The sequence below is a fragment of the Pyrus communis genome, chromosome 4 (genome assembly GCF_041283825.1).
Source record: "Pyrus communis isolate YQ-2024b chromosome 4, ASM4128382v1, whole genome shotgun sequence".
Classification (NCBI taxonomy): domain Eukaryota; kingdom Viridiplantae; phylum Streptophyta; class Magnoliopsida; order Rosales; family Rosaceae; genus Pyrus; species Pyrus communis.
Window position 1 is genome coordinate 3,541,552 of NC_142568.1, and position 25,805 is coordinate 3,567,356.

The 25,805-nt window shown below is 36.9% G+C and overlaps 3 protein-coding genes across 8 annotated transcripts in view; 1 reads left to right on the top strand and 2 right to left on the bottom strand.

Moving 5' to 3' along the window:
• Positions 1-5,382, top strand: part of PTB3 (polypyrimidine tract-binding protein 3) — a 75,153-nt gene extending 69,771 nt beyond the window's left edge. For 5 of the 6 annotated variants that reach the window (XM_088692348.1, XM_088692347.1, XM_088692345.1 and 2 more), the window contains exons 5-15: positions 57-138; positions 1,735-1,858; positions 2,179-2,243; positions 2,356-2,405; positions 2,523-2,564; positions 2,668-2,719; positions 2,822-2,879; positions 2,969-2,982; positions 3,730-3,837; positions 3,915-4,058; positions 4,769-5,382. In XM_088692348.1, coding sequence (XP_088548474.1) covers positions 57-138; positions 1,735-1,858; positions 2,179-2,243; positions 2,356-2,405; positions 2,523-2,564; positions 2,668-2,719; positions 2,822-2,879; positions 2,969-2,982; positions 3,730-3,837; positions 3,915-4,058; positions 4,769-5,158 — 1,129 coding nt within the window. In that variant the 3' untranslated portion in view covers positions 5,159-5,382. The remainder of the gene's footprint in view (positions 1-56; positions 139-1,734; positions 1,859-2,178; positions 2,244-2,355; positions 2,406-2,522; positions 2,565-2,667; positions 2,720-2,821; positions 2,880-2,968; positions 2,983-3,729; positions 3,838-3,914; positions 4,059-4,768) is intronic. The other variant, XM_088692350.1, reaches the window with a different exon arrangement.
• A 2,178-nt stretch (positions 5,383-7,560) lies between these two features.
• LOC137722306 (26S rRNA (cytosine-C(5))-methyltransferase NOP2B) lies at positions 7,561-13,453 on the bottom strand. The gene is made up of 18 exons (XM_068461273.2): positions 13,173-13,453; positions 12,716-12,991; positions 12,433-12,611; positions 12,249-12,312; positions 12,024-12,157; positions 11,831-11,914; positions 11,652-11,726; positions 11,485-11,556; positions 11,320-11,393; positions 10,675-10,727; positions 9,794-9,903; positions 9,564-9,632; positions 9,412-9,486; positions 9,010-9,102; positions 8,857-8,936; positions 8,670-8,769; positions 8,138-8,529; positions 7,561-7,906 (listed from the first exon to the last, which is right to left on the bottom strand). Exons 2-18 carry the CDS (start codon positions 12,984-12,986, stop codon positions 7,852-7,854), a joined length of 1,980 nt encoding a protein of 659 aa, XP_068317374.2. The 5' UTR covers positions 12,987-12,991; positions 13,173-13,453; the 3' UTR covers positions 7,561-7,851.
• Positions 13,454-17,416: 3,963 nt separating this feature from the next.
• Positions 17,417-23,921, bottom strand: SKIP16 (SKP1/ASK-interacting protein 16). Its single transcript, XM_068462156.2, has 5 exons — positions 23,566-23,921; positions 21,676-22,395; positions 20,928-21,146; positions 18,869-18,975; positions 17,417-17,756 (listed from the first exon to the last, which is right to left on the bottom strand). Exons 1-5 carry the CDS (start codon positions 23,776-23,778, stop codon positions 17,678-17,680), a joined length of 1,338 nt encoding a protein of 445 aa, XP_068318257.2. The 5' UTR covers positions 23,779-23,921; the 3' UTR covers positions 17,417-17,677.
• Positions 23,922-25,805: the final 1,884 nt, after the last annotated feature.

Here is a 25,805-nt window from a genome sequence, read left to right on the forward strand (position 1 = left end):
ATTTAAGTAACAATTTGTTACATTTTAATCTCAGTTTATACTTTCTATGATACTAGGGGAAGGAATGTATATGTCCAATTCTCCTCACATCAAGAACTGACAACAATGTACCAGAATGCTCAAGGACGAGGAGATGAGGTTGGTACCTTGTAGGCCTGATACTTCTATAAAAAGTGTTATCCAGTAATAAACATTAGAATGAATCACCTTCTGGTATGTTAGTACTTTTTACTGTGTCGTTAGTAGAGCTGAAGTGGCATGTGGTGAAGATGTAGACATATTGGTCTGATATTTTTCCGATGGAGGTTGAAATGTTACATGGGGAAGTGGACGTCTATGCTTTATAAATAAATAAAAAAAACCCCTTTATATTGGTTCAAAAGAAAAAGGTCCATATAGTTTTTTATGACGTATTAAGGCCATAGACCGCACTAGTTTTAACTTTCTTATGTATTAAAGCCATAAACCATATAAATATCCATATAATTTCCACAATTTCTTTATAATATTGTACTTTCACTATAATTTTAGTTCTACGGGTGCAAATGATTAGTGTTATATTTACCTAGGCAACAGTAAAATGTATCATGTTTAAAAATCTATTATTCAGAGAACTTATGTAATTATGTATGTTATAAGGTCATATTTCCCGCCTCACACATTGTTTTCTTCACCTGACATGTTATATATTCTCATGTATGTAAACGTTATGTTTTTAACCTTTTTTAAAGAGAGCATTTATTAGTTTATTATGAGTGAGTTGGGGAAGCATAGTTCTGCTTGGCCTCTAATGGTTTATCATAAATTGATGGGTAAGTTACCAGTGACTTTTTGAAGAAAAACAAAACATGTGCAGGTCATGTGCTACCAAAATTTGCTCTTTAGGATCCTATGGCAGAATGCAGATGTCATAAAGGCTTTGCAATTCGTACCAAAAGAAGTCCCTTTGCAATGAGTAGTAGCACCCCTTCTGTGTTTCTTTTATTTTTTACAAACGAAGTACCAAAAGAAGGCCCATCAGTTGCATTTTGTTCTTTTTCTGGAGGTCACTTCTGTGTTATAAACAAAGTATAAAGCATTTCATGTCAAATTGATTTTTAAATGTGGTCAAGGGACATTCAGTATAAATTACATAATAAGTGATAGGATTAGCATATTCCTGAAGCTTAACATCTTTTGTCTTTTGTGATGTAATGCCCAATGCCTCATCTGCATACTTGTCTTAGAAGAGCCAGATCAAATGCAGATAGGTTATTGGATCGATTGCGTGGTAGCCTGAATAAAAGGAGTTTCTTTTTCGTTCCTCCCTCTTTAATATGTCTTAACAAGGCCTTCTAATAGAGTATTGTCAACCTTTTAAATATATTTTTCTGTTACCATAGTTTGAGATTATAATCAATCTCTGATAGTCCAGTTTGATTGGATGAATACTATTCAAATTTTTACAAGATCTCCCAATACTTGTTGACAGGGTTCAGGATTCAACAATGAACATAAATAGTATAGATTACACAAATCAAGCCTGTTCCAAATTTCTTCACGGGCACCTATATTCGTATCTTAGATCCTTTCATATTTCTTTTCATATTTTACATGCTTTCCATCCTTTTATAGTTGGGTATTAATTTTATTATCACTTTACATGTCTCTTTCTCTATCTGTACTTCTCTATTTATTCTCCTCTCTCCTCTGTCTCTATGCTGTTCTGCTGTCGGACACTATCTGGATGCACAGCCAAACCGAATTCTGTTAGTTACAGTTCATCACATGCTATATCCTATTACAGTGGAAGTCCTGCATCAAGTGTTTGTTCCTCATGGTTTTGTTGAGAAGATCGTCACTTTTCAGAAGTCAGCTGGTCAGCTTCTACAAGTTTTCTCCCTCTTTGTATCTCAGTCTATGCCTCTTTTATTTTAGACTACAACTCTCAAGTTGACTCTTGATCCGAAGCTGGATGCATATGTGCTTGTTTCTATAAGAGTGATCATATTCGCTTTAATTAATTATCAGTGTTTCAGTAGCTATAAAAAAACTTATTTTTATATTTTCATTTTGTAGAATGATTCTGTTTGCAAACCTTATGCCTTTTAATTGAAAAAAAAGGACTTACTGACAAACAGTGCATGGATGCTTTATTTGTTGTAATGTATTTTCCATCCTGTTTGTGCAACCATGTAGGTTTTCAGGCCCTAATTCAGTATCAATCCCGCCAGAGTGCTGTTGCAGCTAGAACAGCCCTGCAGGTATTCTTCAAACATCCATATTGCTTTGCAGCTTGGACGGAGACTTTGTTTGAAGTCTGCATCCTAGTTCTGTTAATTGTTGAGCGTTGGTTAACACATCTCCTCTTTACAGGGACGTAATATTTATGATGGTTGTTGTCAACTAGACATTCAGTTCTCAAAGTAGGTTTCAAACCTTTTATCATTTGTGGATTCCATTCATATGCTTGGATTGGTCATATTTCTTTCTCATTGTCTACTGATAATGTTAATTTGTTCATTATTCTCATCATAATCCAGCCTTGATGAATTACAAGTGAACTACAATAATGAGCGTTCAAGGTTTGTTGGAATCTGATGGACTTAGTTTTATCTTCTTTATCTTTTTGACGTTTTCCTGCTGTTAGTGCTGAATCATTTTTTTTTTCTTTCATCCCTTGCCTAGGGATTTCACAAATCCCAATTTGCCTTCAGAACAGAAAGGAAGATCTCCACAAGTGTGTTCCACTGCATTTTGTTGTTTATTTCAAATTCATGTGTTATATCCTCTCTAGTTACCTAACCCTTTGTCTTATATTTCTGTTCACTTTGTGCTACAGTCTGGATATGGTGATGCAGGAGGCATGTATGGCCTTCAAGGTACTGGAGCCAGGGCAGGTGCTTTATTTCTCCGGTTTTTTTTTTATTGCAGCAATCTTGTGATCTACAATAATTTATTAATATCTATGTTCATTTTCGTGTTTCAGTTGGATTTCCGCAGGTGGGTATTGTTCAGACTGTCTTGGATGTGTATGAGATAACCCGGAGCTGAGGATATTACCTGCAATTTTGTGGAAAATATTTAGGATGTCTAGTGGATGACTTTTTCCTTGTTTTTTGATTCTTTGTGAAATTGACCGCATGGTTTCTGGAACTCCACCGTACTTGTGTGTCAGCTCATGCTTGTTTCATTTGAAATGTGCCTACTGCTGTTGGGGAACTCCTACAGTTTGTTTTGGTAGTGAGTGGGGGGAAGTTGTGTCATTTGAGATATTACACTGTTTGGGGGTATAAGATAAGATGTCTGCTGATATCTTTGCATGGCCAGCCTCTGAAAAACGAAAAAAAATCTTTGGATCGCCTTGGCCTACTTTGGTCCTTATAAAGAGGATTGTAACCAAGGTTTCTGTATATTTATGGTTTCTGAACTAGTAGTGAGGAACACTAGGACTGTTTAAAGCAAGGAGCCTCCCAATATCTTGAGGCTCATTAATTCCAATTAAAATGGTTCCCACCTTTTAAGTTGGAAATGTATGTTTTCACACCCCATTTTCTCCCCCTACACGGTTCTCTCTTTTTCTGGCCTTTGGATTGAATAAATCAAAGGAAAATAAATGGTCAGAATTTTACAGGGGCATGCAGAAATAGGAAAGGGGTGTGTCGATTTCATTTCCCAATTGTATCTCTGTTTATATTCATACTATAATGCAAACTATAAGTAACTAACCACTTTTCCCCTTAAATCTAGATGCCTAATGCGGCTGCAATTGCAGCAGCCTTCGGTGGAGGTTTGCCTCCTGGTATAAGTGGAACCAACGACAGGTGTACAGTCCTTGTCTCCAATCTGAATCCTGATGTAAGTCATGCTACTACTACTCTTCCTTCTTTCTCTTATGTTCTTTATTCTTGACATGTTGGCACTTTTTATTTCAGAAAATAGATGAGGACAAGCTTTTTAATCTGTTTTCCATCTATGGAAACATTGTGAGAATTAAACTTCTTCGGAACAAGACAGACCATGCCCTTGTCCAGATGGGTGATGGCTTCCAGGCTGAACTGGCAGTACACTTTCTAAAGGTGTGGTTGTTTAAACTTCTCTTATTTATTGTAGGATACAGTGTGTTTATACCTAGGGGTCAACCTCATTATGGAATTATAGTATTTTTCGATGAGTGATGCAAGTTTAACTGTCTGGGGATCTTTTGTTTTGGTCATGTGGCTTGTAAAGAGCTTTGACAAGAGATGCGTGGCATCTGTTTGTTGGTTTTCAGGTTTGAAAGTAGGTTTAACATTATTGATTATTACTACAATTATTATAATTATGTTTGGATAGTTGTACACGACCCATATATTCTCGATGATATCATAACTGTTCTTGATGATTTACCAAGTCACTGAAAGCTTGGCGTAGAAGTTGAATAATGCAGTCTTTGGTGCCACTCAACTTTGGTTTTGAGTAGTCTGGCAGAGTTTTCGTTATTGGTTTTTTTTTTTTTTGGTAACTAAAGGTAGAGAAGAAAAGGAGGGAATACTGACATTTGACACTAGGGATGATAGTAGGGAGAAGAATATTTACCTGCAATGATTCACACGACAAAAACAAACAACAAAAGCCAAAAACAATGTTAAATGGACGTTTTCCCCGTCAGTTAAAGTTTTATATATTCTTTTCTCATTTCTTCTTCACATTCTAACATCTCTCCGATACACTTTTCCTCTTCACACATTTCTTATAGTGAGAAAAGTTGTCCTTCTGGTACCAATGCAAATTCATACCTGTGATGCAGGGTGCACTACTGTTTGGGAAGCGATTGGAGGTCAACTTCTCAAAGCATCCAAATATAACGCAAGGTGCTGACACACATGAATATGTGAACTCAAATCTCAACCGCTTCAACCGTAATGCAGCAAAGAACTACCGCTATTGCTGCTCCCCAACAAAGATGATCCACTTGTCTTCTCTTCCCCAGGAAGTCACTGAAGAGGAGATTGTGAGCCACCTAGAGGAAATTGGGACCATTGTCAGCACAAAGCTCTTTGAGATGAATGGAAAGAAGCAGGCCTTGGTTATGTTTGAAACCGAGGAGCAGGCCACTGAAGCACTTGTGTGCAAGCATGCTACTTCCATCGGTGGGTCAATAATTCGAATCTCCTTCTCGCAGCTACAGGCAATATGATAACTTAATTGTTTCAGAAATAACAGGGATGAGGATTATAAAGCATAACAGGGTTGAGGCTTCATAAATGGGAAATATTTGTGGAGCTGAAGCTGTTATTTGCTGTTGCTTTTGTTTGTAATGGTGTTTTCGAATTGCGATTGTGTTGGAGTATCCTGCTTCTTGATCATTTATGGTCTTGGTTATCTCCGGTGTTTGTATCAAATCATTTATTAGGTTCTTTACGTCTTGGAGTTAGCTTTCGTTTCTTAGAGATGCCAAAAAATTTTAAGCATAGGAAAAGGGAAAGTTTTACCTTTTTTCAATTTTTAACTTTTTAGAAGAGGGATTTCTTATGTGTACATCTCTAGTAATTCGGGTTAATTAGGTCATCTCTTGTATTCTCAATCCATAGCCATTTATGTTCCACTCAATTCCTTGATGTGCTACTCTTGTATGTTCACCTTCTTCCTCCTCCTCTCTCTCTCTCTCTCTCTCTCTGTGACATTGACTGTAAATTTTATGTATGATTCTTCCTCTCCTCTCTCCCTCTCTGTGACATTGACAAAGTGTAAATTTTATGTATGATGATTCTTCTTTCCTTCTCACCTCCTCTCTCTCTCTCTCTCTCTCTCTCGCCCTCTCTCTGTGACATTGACAAAGTGTAAATTTTATGTTCGATTCTTCCTCTTTCCCCCCTTCCTCTCCTCTCGCGTCTCTCCCTCTCTGACAAATGGTTTGAAAATTGTATGTATGAATCTGCCTCTTTCTTTCTCTCTCTCTCTCTCTCTCTCTCTCTCTCTCTCTCTCTCTCTCTCTCACACACACACACACACACACACACACAGATTGACAAAGTGAAAATTGTATGTATGATTCTTCTTCCACTTGGTCCGCCCTCTCTCCCCCTCCTTTTGGTTTAAGTTGCAATGTCTTAACCATAAGTTGCAATGTCTTCACGAGCCCTAGAGAAAGCGCCACTTTCGTGTGACATGCTATGGTCTTAACGCGTTTATGAGTAACTGGACACAGGTAGCATCTGACATTGGGAAAAATACGTCTAGTTTAGGTGCCTGGTGCGTGATAAGGCACTCGGTTTGATTAGTGCGTTATATGGACAGGGAATACAATTTCTTTACAGAACACTTTTGCCTTTTAGATTTAGTAAGAATCGAATTGTTAATGGCATAGTCATTTGTAACTTTCAAATTGTTTTGTGTGCATCGCTTAACATCGATTAACTTGACAGAAGCCAAACTGTCACCCGGTACAACCCATAGAGGTGCAAAATGCAATTGACCTCTTCTAATGAGATACTCCGTAAACCAGTGTGGTCAAACCAGCTAAAGGTCCAAAAGCTAAAAAAGGGTATGATTTGTTCAAAAACTCATCTCCAACCAATGGTTAGGCTATAATTCTTTGGGGCCCACCAGACTATTATTTGGCCGAAGAGAAGTTAGGATGACCAAATGTAGCCCCCCTCTTAGTCCTTTTTTAGTTCAAAGAAGTTTTACATGGTTAGTGCTTGTGATGAAGCGGAATAGAGTTTTCAAAGTTCTAATCTTGAGCATGAAAATGTGAAGAAGATCATAGCAAAAGTCAGACATGTATTATTTCCAAATCAAGGCTGACGGAGGCAATCAAGACTTAGAAGATTGTAGGGGTCAAGCTTCTCAGTTGTAATCATTGATTCAAATTCAACAACTAGATTTAAAAACATTTAATGGTAGTTTAATTAAATTAACCAATACATTTAAGGTATAAGCTTAAAACTAATAAATTATTTAGGAGCTATGTTTAACCTCTTCGGTTGAAGATGACATATGAATGTGGCCTGACACATACATTTAAAAATAGTTGTTTGCAGAGCTATAATTATAGACGAGGCTATGTATAGTCCCTTCGATTGGAAATGACTTAATATCTTCAAAAACTAGATCGACACAAGGAATGACCATCAAAGAAAACACAACCCAAATCCAATTGGCCAAGAGGATGGTTCTTGTGGAAACTGGAGTAACTACTATAGAACTCGTTTGGATGTGTTTTTAAAATGACTGAAAACGCTTTTAATGAAAATATTTTTGAAACCAATTCTTCGTAAAAATGCAAATAAATCCTGAAAAAGCACATAACTGGTGCTTCTTGCAGAAAGCACTTCAAGTGCTTTTGGAACAAAAGAACATTCGCTAAAAACATTTTCAGTCATTTTAAAAGCACATCCAAATGAGCCAATAGTAGAACCTCATTCAACCACATGTTTATGAGACAAACTACGAACACAGGCAAACACGGGCCTCTTCAGTTGGCAGGGCAGCGTGCCATTGACACCGAACTTGAACTCCGATCGTTATCATCCAACGATTGTTTAGGGCAAACAAAACGAAGCTGCTATGTTTGTACACATGGAAAAAGTCACCAGATTGAAAAGCCAATTCTAGACCACAGTGTTCCTTCAGCATTGGTTTAATTACTAAAACATGGAAGTCATTGTAGCATTGCATTAGTACAATACGCATGGAATCATTTCTGTTCGACGAACAAACGGAATAAAACAAAACTTTAGGGAATTGTAGAGAGTGCAGAGGGCAACTTGTACCAAACCGGAGCTTACAAAGAGAGCATACTACGACAAATCCCCAACTCAGGTTGCTTGCTAGTAAAGCATCGACACAGCACATCAGTGTAATTGCCAATTGAACTCAGTCCGCCGATCATTCTTTGTTGCTGGAAGATTTTCCTTCCCTGACAGCTCTCCTCTTCTCTTCCCTGCAGAATTTTGAAAAAAGGCTTTGAGTTAGTTCCAAATAAAAAAATGATGGGAAAGAACTCTAGTTATCCATAGAAACTATGTTCCACGTGTTGGATGTTAACCGTATGTATCTGAGCCTTCATTATTCTTAATTCACAAGCTTACTGTGTTTTGAATTAGATGACAAAATACAATCATTAGTAAGGATGGCAAGCTAATGGTCATACATGGTGATTAGCGCATTTTACCTGGCTTTTGATATTTCCTCTCTAGGAGGGTGCTTCAGTTTCGGGTATTTCTTTTTCTGTTCTTGTTTTTGTTCCAAGGGGGTTTTCCCATTCAGATGAGAGAAAAAGGCAGGGAAATTCATATCCTTCGACCTTAACCCAGCGCCCTTCCTCCTTTTCACAGTGACGGGGGATTCCTTCTTTTGGTTGGTAGTGCCTGGAGATTTTAGTTTCCCATTTTCGCTAACCTCTTCTTGCAAAACCTTATTTTCAATTTTAGTATCATCCTCTGTCAACATCTGTTGGTCATCTTCCTCAGCATTCTCTTCTTCAGTCATGTTTTGGGCTTTCTCCACTGTTTCACCGAATTCAGACTTTTCTGCCGATGGCTTCAAATTGCTCATCTTTTGCAGCTGCAAGCATTGAGTAATCAAAGAACTAGTTATGGTCGCAATTCAAAGAGATCCCTGACCCATGACGTCTAGTATTTAATCCTTTACTTTCACCCAAAGAAAGGGAAGACAAAAAAAAACACACGCACACACAGTTTTACCTTCGCCACAAAAAAGCCATCCATATTGTGAACATGAGGGTAAAATCGCCTCGTGTTCTCTAATGATGGGTGAAACCGCTGTTCCCTGAACCGGACAAACCTGATAAAAAAGAAAGAATCATTAGTATAGAAATGTAAAACTCTTTGCATCAACAACCGAACCACACAAAAGGAGAATTATCTTTACCCTTTAACCCCAAAGCTAAGTCCACATGGGACAAGTTTAACATTTCTCTTTTTGAGTGCATAGTCAATTACTGCTTCATTCTGCAAGACATGTTAAATAAATATTAAGGAACAAGTAAAACTAGAAAGACAACTTAGGGTGCAATAAACAAACCTCAGCAACCAAAATGGAGCACGTGGAGTACACAATGTATCCCCCGGATTTTGAATTTGCATCCACCATGTCAATTGCGGCAAGTATCAGTTGCTACAGAAAAAACAATACAAAATTTAAAGGCGATCTAAATGATGAATGAATATAGAAATTTAGAAGAAAACATGATTAACTGAAAAAGGAAAAAATAAATATATAGGTCTGCCATCGATCTGACATGAAAAAAGGTCCACATTTTCTCATAAATATTTTGGGAAAGGGGAGTAAAAGTTGATTTTTCATTTTAATAGAAAAGGAGAGATTCGATTGTTAATTGCATTTGTAATGTAATAGACACGTATAATAACTGTTGACATTCTAGCAACTTCTTGGTCTAGAATCACAAGTCGGAGAACAATATACCTTCTGCAGGTGAGCACATTTATGAATTTCATCAGAGCTTTTAGAAGTTTTAACAGACTCATCTTTAGATATAACCTGCAACAAAAGACTTGTTACATTTCATACATCCACGAAGCTGAGTAAATGGTAGCACATTCACCCCAGTTGCTTACCCCTGTCCCACTGCAAGGAGCATCTAATAGAACTCTATCAACAGCGTTGACTCCCAGAACCTTAGGGAGCTGAAATAGAGGATTTAATTAACAGACGAAAAAAGAAAAGATATAAAATTGGGCAGAACATAATAAAACACAATAATCCTCAGAAATAGTCTTATACAACAATACATGATAAAAAAAAAATTGAAACCAATCAAAACAAAACCATGCACTTGTAATCTAACCTCTTTGCCATCATAGTTACAAACTACTGTGTTTGTCACCCCCATGCGGTGCAAATTAGCAGTGAGTGACTTGAGCCTTGGCTCCTTCATTTCATTGGCAAAAATTATTCCTGAAACGAATTACATTGTAACAATGAAAAAACAAATGGAACAGATAGGTGGAGCTTCTACAGGTTCTCAAAAAAAATAAAAAATAAAAAAGGACTACAAAACACATGAGGCACCAACATCTTGATCGTAATGTTCTCACATCTTTTTGTTCTTTTAAGCAATATCATTATACATTTGAAGTAAATGTAAGATGCTAGATCATGCATTTGTACACTTGAAAGGATTTGTAGAGGATTAAAGACACATGCACAATATAAAAATTTTAACAAAGATTATTCTCACATAAGAATTAATTATCATAGATAATGTGATGAAATGAACCAAAGGGCGATATCTTGGCATGAAATGGTTCAAAAGATGCTAAAAAGCATGTCTACTGTTATCATGCAAAAGGCTTTTCACCACATGCAGTGCAAACACATACACAACACCTCACAAGTTCAAATGCGAGCATGAGCACAGATATTTGGGATCAAGGTCCAAACTAACTTAACTAACCATGCTTTCACATTAACATAGAAGTACATCAAAGTAAAAGAAAACACTGCCTTCCAAAAAAAGGGCAGGATGAATAGATAAGTAAAAGAATGAAACTGAAAATAATGAAAGACGATTGTCACAGTGTTGTGCAGGCTGAAAGTCAAAATCAAATCCAGGATATGAAAAATAATTACAACATGTTGAACAGAATGGATGCAGAGAATAGCTTAACACCATTCTGTTTACTAGTAGCATAACATGTCATTCATCAATTGCATCACTCCACATACCACTATTTTTCATTAGAGCGGCAATATAAGTTGTTTTACCACCAGGTGCAGCGCTGCAAAAGGACAAAAGGTGTTATCACAACTGAGAATACAACAGTGGTAGTAGTTGGAGTATAGTGTTCAAGACACAATTAAACCAATCTGTTCTTATTACATGACACTGACAGGGCATGCAAGCATGAAGATGATGCCAAGCACATAATTGCTTAGTAATCCAGAATCCTAAGGAAATTTAACACTTCAAAACAGGAGCAGAATTTATTCTCTCACTCTCTCAAGCACACCCTGCAAGAGCAAGGTTACATGACTTACATTCAGAGAAGATAACCCATAAAACAGACCAGGTTTCTTCTATTTATACTCGATGTTCTAGTAAAAAGTTTAATTCCATCTTAACCCTAAATTTTAAGCACATGGTTTAATTCAGTTTTCACTAATCAGACCCCCAATTACAGCAGGAAGAACTTCTAAAATGGAGCATAACATCTGTTAAGCAGACAGGTATATTAGGTGCGGCATACACATAGTAACCAAAGATATCTTCTTAAGGTATTGTGAAAGTTAAATTTAAGATTGATAAAATAATGATATATCATAAGTAGGAAAGTAGATAAGCAAAATAAAGTAAAAAAGAAAACTACTTACGCCATATCAACAATTCGTTCCTTCTCTTGAGGAGCAAGGGCCATGACAGGCAAAAAGGAGCTTGCACTTTGCAGCTGAGCAAACAAATTAACAGTAAGCAAATCACTTGAAGGATGACAATTGAAACGAGCACCACAATATAATGCTAAATCGTAAAGCATCTACCATGTAATAACCAGCCATATATTCAGGAGTGGCACCAATTGGAACTTGAAAATCATACACAACCAATCCAACCTGCAATCACAAGATGAACAGTCTCATTAATCTTGATAAGAGATATAAGTTGAAAAAGACAGCTAAGAAAAATACATAGATGAGATGGTCCTTACTTTCGACCACTCGCTTAAGGGAGCTAGGTTTACTCCTCTGTTGATTAAAACATCTGCCAAATCCCTCCTTCGTGTCTAAGCACAATGGAAAACATCAATTTAAAAAATGCAAAATACTGAGGGTAAACATAAAAACAAGTCACATTTCACAAAGTCAATATGTTATAATATTCTGTCACCTTTAGCGTATTAGTTCGGAGACACATTGGTCGAGGTTTTTCAAAAGCTTCTACGAGTTCCACCAGCTCAACAGCCGGAAACATCTAGATAACGGAATAACATACTCATAAGTTTCCGAAACCAAACAAAGTAAGAAAAGATCATTGCAGAATTGATACAAAAAACAAGACAATGTGAAGATATATCAATCACCTCTACTAAAGCCCCAATTAAAAAGCTATTGTAGCCATAGTATGAAATTAAATCCCTCTTAAGCTGCTCAACATAATCCTTCCTTGGTGCCCCATCTTGCCTCAAAGCCTTGAAGTTTGAGAGCACTCGAACAACTAGATATAAATGTTAAGCTTAGATTTTATTAAATAATAATAATCAAGAAGTTTTTATTTTTAAAAATACAGAAGCCTAAGACATGCTTACTCTCTTTTATCCTCCTCTGGAGATTTGGAAGATCAGGAGGCCGATGTGCCTCTTCTTCCAGTTCCTATTATCATTAAGTAAACAAGTTAAGTTAAGCATGAAATAGAATATATCAGCTGTTAAATTAACTTGTTAATTAATATTCCCATTGTTTGCAAAAACATAATCCGGTCCAACAATAAACCTCTTGGGTTGGTAATCTGAACTCATCGGATTCTTCCTTAATGTTCAGCTGCATTTCCTCTTCACCTTCTTTTTCTTCCTTTGTCCTATTCTCATCAATACGTCTTGATTTTTTCTCAATATCAGATTCATCTGAATCAGAACCTGAATCAGAACCCAAACCTGAACCTGAACCGTTTCCTGCAACAACATAACAACACAATGATATATGATATTCAACTATCAAAGAACTAAAAGCACAACAGACAATAAGCGAAGCATGAAAACAATAAAAAGCCGAATACCTTCATCATCACTTCCTTGGAGAGAAGCATCATCATCAGCAAGGGGATCATCACCGAAAAGACTGTCGGAATCTGAACCAGACCCTGCCTCATCTCCATCAAATTCTACATGTCGTTCCTCCACCTCTTGTTCATCCGAGCTTTCGTAATGGTCCGAAAGCTCAGGTTCCTTCGGGGTTTTAGGGGCGAAAGACCCTTTCTTTTGCCTCTTTTTGGGGGAAGCCTTGTTTGCTTTCGGACCCTTTCTCTTATTTTGGGCAGAGATGGCCATTAAAGCTGTGATGGAAAGACAAAAATTCCAAAATTAGGGTTCTTAGCTTGATATTAACTGGAGGAAAAGTGATAAAGTAATCCAGAAGAAATCAAACCACAGTTTAACCACATAATTAGCAAAGAGTGGCTCACTTCAGTCATTGAAGAGAGAGAGAGAGAGAGAGAGAGTTTGAAGAGGACCTACCGTTTTGCAGTGGGTGAAAGGGAGCTTTGGCAGCAGAGCTTAATGGCGGGGGAGAGGAGGATTGACTGAACGAGGGAGGGAGGCAGCTCAAACAAAATTGAGGAGAGGAGAGGAGAGGAGAGGGGAGGGTTTTAGGTCAGAATTAGGGTGAGGGGTTTATGCGTATGGTGGCTCACAGGCGTCAAACCCTGGCCGTAGCTTTGTTTCAACGGTCAGGATTGCATATAAAAACAATCCAACCCTCAGATCGCTCCACATCAACCTTGCGTCTCACGTGCGGTGATAACACGAGACGTGACGACTAATTGTAGCTAAAAACTCATTGCTTAAAAAAAAATGGGTAAGTTACATTTTGCCTTTTTAGATTGGGATCGATTTCAATTCCTTATAACATTTTAAAAATATTTCATTTTCATACCTCACCTACTATTTTATTTTAATATAGTACCTCAATTACATTTTCCATCCATTGATCCATTAAAAGTTGACATGGCTACCACATTTGTTCTGACGTGGTAGCCAAATTTGTACCATGTGGCAAAAAAATAATTTTTTATTCATTTAAAATATTATAATAATTTACCCTATTTATTAAAATAAAATAAAAAAAATTACAAAAAAAAACCTATCTTTTTCCCAAGCCCTTCCCTTTCCCTAAACCCTAGCACCTTATCCCCCCACCCCTACCTCCCCCACAACCCCCAAACAACCCTCCTTCCCTTCTTTCTCCACGGCCGACGCCCCCGCAACCCCTTCACGCCATCACGAATTCGTTGGCAACCCATCTTCCCCGACCTTCGTCCCCTCCCTCTCATCCCTTCAAGCTCTGTGACTCCTGCAAGATCTCCCCCTCCCGATTCATTCTCTATCTGGCCTAAGACACCATGATCCACAAGCGCGTCTGGATGTGTGACGCTACTTTCCAGTGACCCTACCACCTTTTGCCACCAGCTCTTCCAAACCCTTGGTTTCCCTCCTGACCTGACCCGCCACCACTACAACCATCGCCTTCCTACAACTCAATGGCAGATCAATGTGCACACCTTACACGATTTCGAATTGAGTTCTCAATCTTCGTCATGTGTCGTTGGTTTTACTTCGAGGAGGGGCTTGCGGTTAGGGAAAGTGACGGAGAAGGAGAAGTTAAGGTTTTGGTGGTGAAGGGAGGGGATGAAGGTCGGGGAGGTGACGAGGGAGGAGAGGGAGAAGGTGGGGGTGGGGAGGGGGTTGCAGGGGAGGTGAAGATGGTAGAGGAAAGGGAGGTGGGTCAAGGGAAGTTGGGTTTTTTTTTTTTTATAGATATATTATTTTTATAAATAAGGTAAATTATTATAATATTTTAAATGAATAAAAAAAAAATTGCCACGTGGCACAAATTTGCCAGCCACGTCAAATCATATTATTGCTAACAATTGTGAGGCTAAACTCACCCATTCCCCTTTAGTGTAGATAATATCGATTGTTAATATATATATAACCTATATTTTTAAAAGCGTTGTGATTATGAAAAGCAATATTAAAATCTTTGTAATTTTTAACATGTGTGATATAACTATATATAATGATGGGGTGATGGTAGGGACAATGGTGGAGTTATAGTGGTGGTGTCAATAGTAGAGTGTGATGGTTAGAGTGAGGAGGTAGCAACGGTGGTTAGCAGAAGTGGTGGCAATTGTGGTAGTGGTTGTGGTGGTGGCGGTGACAACAATGGGGGCATCGATGGTGATGGTAGCAATAATAGGGGTATGGAGATGGTGCCAATAGTCGGGGATGGCTAAGGTTCTGTTTAGTATTGTTTTTCTTTCATCAAATAAAACAAGTCTATTTAGACAAATTTATGTATGTTATAATTAGCACGAGATGTCATGTAGTGTTATACCCATGGTATATAAGTCCTCTCATTTATTGTAATATCTGGTTGTATCAAAACAAGAAGGGAAAAAACATTTCAATACTAAAGATTGAATGGCTCAACATTCTTAATTTGTGTCCATTTTTGTAATATACATATATTGATTTTTGAACATTGTCAATAAACTAAGGGCTTGTTTGGAAGTGTTTTTAAGATGATTAAACGTGTTTTTAGTGAAAGTGTTTTTGGATTCCAAAAGCACTTGAGTTGCTTCTTGCAAGAAGCGCATTTCAAGATTTACTTGCACTTTTACTAAGGATTGGTTCTAAAAACACTCTCATAAAAAAACAATTTCAATCATTTTAAAAACACTTACAAACGAGCACTAAGTGTAGCTAGCTCTTGAGAGCTTTGACATTAAACCTCCAGCAAATCATATTTGTTTGATTGATTGGATATTTTATACGATTTCTCCCTTGTTCCTTGAAAAGCTATTTACAACCTGTTATAAAATTTGCAATCAAAGAAATAAGTTAGGGTTCGTACGGTAATGTTTTATAAAACGACTTCGAAGAACTATTTTGTAAAACAAAAAGGATAGAATTTTGCATTTTTATGATTTGAAAATGCGTGCGTTTGATAGTTTAATCTGAGAGCAGTTTTTGAAAATGAAAACATTTCCAACTGGTTTGTGTTTGATTGTAGTGTTTTTGTAATGCAACTAAGATGATAAAAAAAACAACAGTAAATTTGTGTTTAATAGCAACGTGTGGCCGTTTTATGATCTCGTTGAAGTCTTAGGTTTAACAATTTCCATAATATAATATTATGTAGGTTAACATTTGATTTGTATGGAATAAGACCATCTCCAGAGACGTCAAATTTTGAACACAAAATTTAAATTTTGACAACTTATGTGGTGCTTTGACATCTTTTAAAGTTTTGTTCTCCAACTGATATGTCAAATTAAATTATTATTTTATAAAATAAATTATTAAACTAATTAAAATTTAATAAAAAAAAACGTTTAAAATTTAATCAGTAATTTGTTCATCTTCCTTGATTGAAAAGAAGAAAAAAGTAGGATAATTACATCGATCAACTAAACATTAATTATAATAAATGATTAAACTAATTAAAAATTAATAAAATATATTTAATAATTAGTAAAAAAACATTTGAAGTTGCTGTCAAATTTGACAACAACCTCTTTTGCTGTCAATCCATGTCATCGCAACATAGGATTTGACACTTCGGTTAGAGAATATTAGTGTAATTTCTTTTTACTGTTATAACTGATGTGTATATTTTGGTATCTCTTTTGAAGATGCTATAAGAATTCGTAAGATCTCGTTGTAATTTACTCCAATTTTCAAAAGGAATGAAAAAAAAAAAAAAAAAAAAAAAAAAGGGTACGCTTCCCCTTCTGTTCTCATGTTCATCTAGAGTCACCTTTTTTCATTTGTCACATCATGTTTTCCTGCTCTCAAGCTATATACTATGCAACCCTCGTTTGGAGTTTAGAATTGGATTCAACGCAAGCTTGAAGTTGTGTCCTAGACTCCTAGTTAGGAATGTGCAACGATTATGACAAGTAGGTAACTGTGATTATTTACCGATAACCAATTTCAAGCTTGAAATTGCTCCTGCACCTAGGTGAGCAGTGAATCCAAAATTCAATCAGATTTCCAATCCCTACTGAGACCCCCTCACCCAAGCTAAGAGAGCTTCACTTCAGTTCTTAGAGGCCTATTATTCATGGGTATGTTAGCCTTGAACCAATTTTGGGCATATTGCAGAATACAATCACAGCAGGACCATTAGGGAAGCAAAAGTCTGGGTCAAAAACCTTAGAACATCTCAACTTCCAATCATACCAACAAGCAACAGCAAAAATAAGACTCCAATCAAACTCGACAAACCTGATTTAGGCCTGGTTTGGTACTGAAGTGATTTTGAAAAAAGTTGGGAGCTGTTTTTGTGTTTGGTAAACATTCAGCTTCAGCTTTTTTTCACAGTTTTGGGTGAAAAAAAGCCAAAAACAAGAAGTTGCGAAACCTAGCTTTGAAAAACCGGCTTTTTTTCACATCTGTTTTACATAAAAGTTTACCAAACACTATAATATTGCTTTTTTTTTCCTTTCAAAAACACTTTTACAAAAAAGTTTACTAAACACTTTGCTACTTTATTTCACATCTGCTTATTCTCACAGCACAACAGAAACAGCTTTATTTTCAAAGCAAAGCAATACCAAACCAGCCCTTAGAGTACTTCAAAGTTTGACTCAAACCCTCATGCGCCCTCGCCATCAGATTGAATAAATCAAACAGAAACAACGGTCAAGATTAAATAGGGGTGTCTGAGAAGTAAAAAAATTACCAGGTCCAAACAATTCAAAACATGCACTTGAACTTTATTTTATCATCCGTAGATTCTGTACAAGGATTCAGTTTTAAGAAATGCTCGAGTTTGCTCCTCTTGACGGGTAACATAAATAGGTTGTCATTATACTACAGTACTGTTTACCAGGGAGAATGTAAAGCTTTCAAACACACAAAATATTGAATTTATAAATACATACACGCGGGCACACAACAGATGATCCTTGAACTAGAGCTGCCATTTGTAATATGCCAATCCTGCATTCCGATCATCAGAAGATGTAGTTGGGCAGCTGGAGGGGAAACCGTGCCACTGCAACTTCAAACGGGCCGCCCTTTGGCACCCTCAAACTAAAACAGAGACAGAAAATAAGTTACAACTATCAAATGATACACTTATGATATTGCTTCAATAAAGCCTTTCAACAGAGTGGAGTGGCAAACTTAATATGTATATCTATGATTGTTACAAAATAGATTTTATGCACACAAGAGTCATAATTGATATGTTCATACAGATTTTAGCTAACAACCGAAATTCAAAGCCAGAAAAATTCGAAGTTCGTGATACAGAAAAATCAAGTTGGTGAAAATCAGCCAAGTTGGAACATCCTTCAACATAACTACTTTTTGATATGGTGGAAGTTGCTCCTATGTAGCTCCGAATGACAAAACATAAAGTCCTGGCTTTATGGAGTTTGGTTAGCCTCTTCTCTCTTGCTCTTATTACTCGTCTAACTACCCCATTTCTTGTCCAAAACTACACTTAAAAAAATATCCAGCTAAAATATGTTGGTTTGGCTTTTCCATGAATTCAATTTGGTGCTATTTCTACACTACATTATGGGTTAAAGCAATTCCTTAGAGATTCTACATTCCAAGAAAAGTACTCAATCATCCCAATCTTAAACCAACAACTCAACAGGCTGAGAGTATGGGTCAACTAGGGGCTTATTTGGGAATGCTTCGACAGGAAACACTGTTGCTCATAATTACTTAGCAAAAGCTTTAAGTTTTTTCTGCCAAACGTAATCATAAGCACTTTTGGTTATCAGAAAACAGTTTTGGCCCTTTCAGCAGTCTCAAACAGGCCCAAAATCAAAGTCATAAGCTTCATGCACCAATCTTAAAATCTGAACTAAAACCCCAGGTGCTAACTGAAGAAGGAAAAATTACAATGGAAAGAAAAAATCACATATTATTTTCCGTCTCTTCATTGGCAAGGACAAAATCTAAACAGGCAAAAAAACCTTATTCTTTTTATCACGGGAATAAAGAAATAGCTGAATCAGTTCAAGCAAAGGAACCGCCAGTGCTCCAAGGTTAGTATATAACCACAATACGATGCTTTTCAATCTTGGTTCAAACAAAACAAAATATGCTTTCAATCAAATTTTGGGTGCCACATAATCTACTTAGGAAGAAAACATAAAAGTTGTTGTACAGGAATTTAGGTCAAGTACCTGCCAGGGACAAATGTAAAAGAACCTTCAATAGAACCTGAAGAAGATGGTAGAGAAGAGCAACTCTCATAAACGAATTCCTCTTCACCTGGACGCAAAAGTGGGTACTGCAAACATGTAAAAGTATAAGATTTCTAACAGATAATTTTCATGCGTAGTTTATATTACAATCAGAAGTGTGACCTCCAAAATAATTTTAACACTTGTCTACTTTTCTTCTTATCAAGTGGAACCCAAAATTTATTAAAAAAGTCAAAAGTGCAATTGTGAAGGAGTCCACTCTCAAATTAAATCACTCACTCTAACTGCCTAAACAATATGCATGACAATTAAGAGTTAGACTTCCAAACCACAACACATCGATTCACAGCAGCAATGCTGACAAGGAAGGCCTCCTAAATTCTAAAGAAATGTAGACAAAAACTAACTCAATTTCAATGCTCACCATCACCCACCCGAGTGTTCCTGAAAAAGCTTTCTATTTGACTACATAAAAATGACTAAAATGATAAGATACACCTTGAGAAATATATTTTCAAGGGGTTTGCCTTGATCTCTCAGCATGGATTTAGCAATCCAACCATTAGTAGCAATTCCATACTTACTCCTATCAACCTTATGCCACAAAGAGTCAGCTTACAAAGGGTATCTCCACAACGACTTCCCAAGAAATGCTTTATTTTTCTCATTAAATTAACCACACCAATGCTCCCTTATCCTTGCTTCTATCCACCAAGTGATCGTTCTTTCCTCCTCTCTACCATACCACAAGAAGTTCACATCAGTCTTTCTAGTCTATCAGCTCTTGATTAAAAAAAAAATTGTAATTTCCTTAAATATCATTATCCTTGTTAATTTACTCTATATGTTAGTGTGCTTATTAATTTCAGGAGGATATATTGGAGAAATCTAAGTTCTCAGAGTATCCAACGTGCTATATTTATAAAGACAAATGCTGCAGGGACTCGGTCACCCCAAACTCTCCTGCCACGTATACTCCCTCTCTAATGCATCAATCCTGTATATGGGCCCCATCATTGTTACGATTAAAATTAAAATTTTATTTTTCTCTCCTCTCCAGCATCTTTTCTTATCACCTCACTGAAAAACTTAACAGCATCTTCTCTTCATCGTCACTGGATTAAAACTCACTTCACCTTCCTCCTCGCTTCTCCCCTGTCTGTGTCATGGGAGATCTGCCATCACCGCCATCACCCCAACATGAAGTCCTCCTCCATGAATGTACAACCCGCAAATTTCCCAATCTGAAAACTCAGATCAATATAGAAGAACTAATTTTTCCTTTGTCTTTCTCTTCACCAAAATTGTTTTAGGTAGTTACTGAAAGCTAAAATGGGTTTGAGCATCATATATTAATTCTTTTGATCTTGTGAAATTGAGAAATATAAAATTAATATTAAAACATTGACGGTGAGATTTGAGACGGCAGCATATCCAAACCGCAGATCTGCTAGATGATGAACCATGAGAAGGTGGAATAGAGAACTGGAATTTTGGCAGCCATGGTTACCAATTCATGGTTTGAGTTTACTGGAATTCTTGCAGGGAATTAATGGTTTTTTTTTTCCGTCCATCAGGAAGGAGAGGGAGAGTGATGAAGGACAGAGAAATTACGATTTTCAATTGCAACTTTTATCTTTGAATTATTTTAATAGTGCGACCCATGTCTAATTTAATTCAGGACCCATGTATGGAGAGTCTTGCCGGACTCGCTTTTGAGTGAATCTGGCTAGCATTTCTCTTTTATAAAAAAAAACCTGCATGGTTTTGAAGGAAAATAAGTCTTCTGGTAAGAGTAACGCACCTCAGCCAAGTGAGCTATATGGATTAAGCAGATATTAGGACTAGTAACTATGACATGGCATCAGCAGATTTTTTAAAACAAATTATTTGAAATATGTTTATAGGGTCATGTCTTTAAACACCCCTCCATTGAAAGGTAGATAACTGTCTATCTACTAAAGGGAAGAAGAGTGATTCAATTAGATTCTGGAAAAAAAATTTGATAATGGAAGCAACTGACCAAGTGAAATCGTACCTGTCCAATAACAGCTTCTCCTCCAACATCAGCTACCACAACATCATTAGAACGAATGATCCAGTGCCTCCAAATCAACTGACAAGAGCTGAATGGCATTCCATTAATCACACATCCTTCAGGAAGAAGGGACATGCGGATCGAATAAGAAAATGTATACTTTTCAGAAGTATTTTCAAGATCAGCAGCCTCTGGGACAAACACAGCAGAAGCACGAACCTAAAACAAAAATCACAGTATAAATATTTATATTGCAATTGAAAAGTTAAAGTAGTCATTCACGTAACTGCATTCAGAATTACTGTCAAACAAATCACTGTGACGAACAGTATTTTGTAAGAATAATGGACAGACCAATAGCGTTTTAGAACAAGTAATATAACCATAATCATGCATAGTAATGTTTAAGAACCTAAGATATTTTCTATCTGGAAACTATTGGCACCTTCTAACAGTGTAGATATTACCTGCTTATTTATCAAGAAAAGAGGTAATGAGGAACTAAATGTGGGTTTGCTGACTTCAATTGAGGCACAGTAACAATATACAATCAGGCAATTCTCAATGCAAATGCCCATGAAACGAAGTTAAATCTGTTCATTCCAATATACATCAACCACGACATATACTTTCCATATTTATTTGTTTTTTACGAGCCCCAAGAGAGAGGAAATAAAAGGAAATCTTTATGCAAAGGATTGCACACTTTCAAAGACATGCCCACGAAAAAATACAAACAATTGACTACCTTTACGCCATTCGTTATAGCAGTGGAACATAGAGGGGATTCTTCTGGAAACTGACCGATGGTTCTGAAATTTTCTTGACGAAGTTTAATAATGCCATTTTCTAAACGACGGCCATGCTCTTCTAACCAAAGCAGCATGCCATCCTGCTGTTGATCAACATTGCAATCATGAATTGAACTTATCAACGCATCTGGTACGCAAGGAAGCATTTGCCCATCAGTTGGAAGATTTCTGGTACCAACATAGAGTTGACCACTTGTACAGTTCAGGAAAAATAACTTCCTGCTATATGTACAAGAATCCGCCACAACAACATATTCTGATCTACCAGTAAAACCCAGTTTACGTCTGATCTTCATTGTTTCTAAGACTACCTGACGTAAAGGCATCAAATACACAGTTACCAAGTGGTCATAAAATGCATAACCACCTATGAGGCCCAATGGACAGCCAACCAGGCTATTTTGAAAATGTTTTTCCTCAAAAGCTTGACCATTATGAAAACGATAGAGGATCCTTGTTGGAAGAGGAAGTTTCACTTTCAAGATTTTCTCCACCTCTTGTATATCAGCTTCTGATGCACCCTTTTTCAGTGTAGAAACAGCCTCTGGAAAATTAACAGTCAACCAGTTTCTAAGTTTGTCCCAGCATCTTTTGACTCGCTTTACAAGCGACCAAGGATACATTTTAAAAGATAAACGCCATAGTTGGTAACTTTCCTGAAGAGAGGAGGTGTGTTAGTAAAAATAATATTATTTGATAAGATATTAAATATATAACAAACTCAAAAAGGTGTCAACCCTGCTACTAGAAATATGATCCATGAAATCTTCACGGCTACAGAGCTCCATGAAGTGTTAGACAATCAGACACACCAAAATAGTGAAGCTGCTAGGAAATGAGCAAAATATGTATATCATGTTAACACGCCATCAGATGCAGCCCCATTCTGCATGTGGAGAGGCAAAGAAATGTAAACAGAGAAAGACATATAAGTACCTCCCCACCCTGCACCTTGAAACCCAACAAAAGATGGGGAACAGTGATTAGAGGTTTAGAATCCAGGACCTTCTACAAATCAAAGCTCTGATTCCAAGTTAGACGATAACTAGACCTCAAAGAATTAAGCCATTAGGTGATGGCCCCAAACATGGATCAAGCAAAAAAGGACTATATTCCTTGGAAATCAAGCCATGTCTCACAGCAGTGCTACAAGTTTTGGACCAAATATGATATGTATAATGCAATTTAAGCGAAAAAACAGAGAAGCTTACTGCAAGAACTGCACAAAAATTGTAAGTACACATCTAAAGACCATGGGACTGCACATATCAGCTCTCGGTCATCCCAATAAACAATTCTCGCTAAAGTATGTTTCCAATTTAGAATCAAGAAGCAAATTTGAACCTAACAAACCCCTACCCACTACCCACACTATTATTGAAAATAGGCCCATAACATGACAAGGCATGGATTTCAAATGGAACACCACGCCGGAGCCTTGACCCCTTAAAATTTGAGTCTTCAACCCAAGTTCCAACCGATCAATCCGTCATGTTAATACGCAGTCTGTGCAAAAGCCTATGATGGATTTCCTATGAAATTTCCACAAATACAATCGACCCAAATCAAAATGGAAGAATTTCAATCTTTTAACAACTTTGGAGAGAAATGAGAGGTCCCCATAAAACCAACCCAGAACCCGAAACACAGAAGTAAACACCAACCCACAAACCAGACTGAAAATTTAACATTTTTTCATTTGCCCATGATCACATACACCGACATACATAAGAAATTGGAAGAAAAGTTGGAAAACTGTGTGAATATATATACGATTCATACATCAAATTTTGAATTCAAAGGCCAAATTTTTTTGAGAAATTGACCTTGAAAGAAGGGGCGAGGTTGCCAAGGGGGTCGAGGGGTTGCAAGAGGTGAAGGTCTCGAGCACAGAAAAGGGACCAAAGGGATTCATCGGAGGCGGAAGCTCTGAGTTTGGTGCTGACGCATGCTGCTCTCGCTGAGTCTTCCGCTCCTAACTTGCTGAGGATTATGTGCAGCGCAAGATCACCCACTGCCTCCAAATCCATCTCTCCCATTCAGCTCTTACTCTCGCTCTCTCTTTCAGACTTTCAGGTGCCTTCTGCTGCGGTGGCGGGGACGCGTTTATATACGCTGCCTAAACTCACTGTCGAATGTTCTACAGCGATATACAGAAAATTGGGGCAATAGTATTAATATCAGTCAGTATGGCGTATTGGTATTACTCTCTACTTAGAATGAAAAATTTTAGGTTCAAATCTCGTTAATGATAAATTCGATGTCAATTTAGGTTGTTCATTGTGTGACTTAATCGAACTCATCTCTTCTTGTAAATTCTAATTAAGTTAAAATTTAAGAAATATCGCTCCAATTATCCCAACATATAACGTCCTTCCAAAAATTTTTATGTGCTAGAGTATATGCTATTATGCGATTTTAACCTTTTAATGTTCAACTTTTTAATTGTTCAATTTTGATTTCTATGTATTTTTAATGAATAATCTATTTAGATCATTTGATACTCAAACCGCCATAAAGAAGTCTCATGCCATAACTTCTAAGTAAAGCACCATAAAATTTAAAAAGTATCGTGTTCTGAGTATTAATGGTAGTAAGTCACATAATTATACATATAGTTTAGTAATATTTTCATTCATTTATAAATCAGAAAATTTTTATTTTAATTTCGTGAATGATTTGATACTAATTTACTCTTTCATTTTTTTTTTTTTTTTTTAGTTTGTAAATACCATTGTATGGAAAGAAACTACAACCCATCTCTAATGCTAAGGTAGTAAATTCTAAATGTGTGGCTCACTAAAATACATTTTGGTACGCTCTTCTTCATTTTTCCAATTTGAACCCTTTGGTATTATACCAATTAATACTATAGTCTAGTGATATTTTTTTTTTATAAACAAAAGATCTCGTGTTTAACTTACATAGATGACGAGTTCAATACCAATTTATTTCTTCACCATGTAATTATATGGTGGTAAATACCACCAATTGGTCATGACAATCACTACTGTTACATTACTTCTTGGATGAATTTGATTTAACCTTATTCTGCATGCCAATTTTTTGAAACTCTTCAATTAAGGTGAAGCTAGAATTTTGTGGCTCCAAAACCTAGAGCCAAGTTAAGACAATAGGACCCAATATTTCAACAAATAAAAGAAAGTCTCAATTTCAATCAACAATATGATCTTATTATGTCATTCTGTTGACCCTAAAAACTACCAAACTCACATGACGCGTAGATTGAGTAACTAATAAGCTAACTACGTCCTTTAATTATGTGCGGGGTGTGCCAACTCGTCGCCCGAACTCGATCGGGGTGTAGAATGTGTTGATGTTGCATTGGGCACGCTGCTGACTTCTCGATCTTGCAACTGCGGCCGAGGAAGGAACACATATCGACCTTTGGGTTCTAAAGCCTGAAGATAATGCTGCTAGTTCTATGAAGTTCACAAATTGTCAGCCCTAGGTTCGGTCACAGTAATTATATTCGTGAGAGTATAAGCATGTTAAATTGGTACCAAACTATATGGACACAAGTATCCAAAAGAGATATAGTCTTGATTGTAAATGTGGTTTGACCGTCGGAATGCCGAACTCTAAAAGATACTTGTGAATATCCAATCATAAAACAAAACTCAGCTTTCAATGTGCCGAGCTTAGTAACTTGTAACACCTCACTTCGCCGAGAAGGCTAATGAGATGACCTCTACCAACAAGGATCCAGAAATCCTTGTCGACCGAGTCTTGGATAAATAATTAGTCGGCCTCGAAGCAGTGCTGTTTATCCAAACTGAAGGTGCTCCTCAAGGTTGATTCTAAGGCTCTAGTACTGTTTATCCAAATTGGAAATGTCGCCGGTTGCCTTCACAGTATTGTTTATCCAAACTGAAGATGTGTTGGTGGGAAGAAAAAGGAAGAGGAGAAAATCTCAGGGTTGTAGAGAAATTTTGCATAGGGCAATTTGAGTGTTGAATTGGAGAGGCCTTGAATGATGCACTCCCTTCTCTATTTATAGTATCGAATCCCCTCATGGCTGAACTAGAAATGGACTAGGATTAGA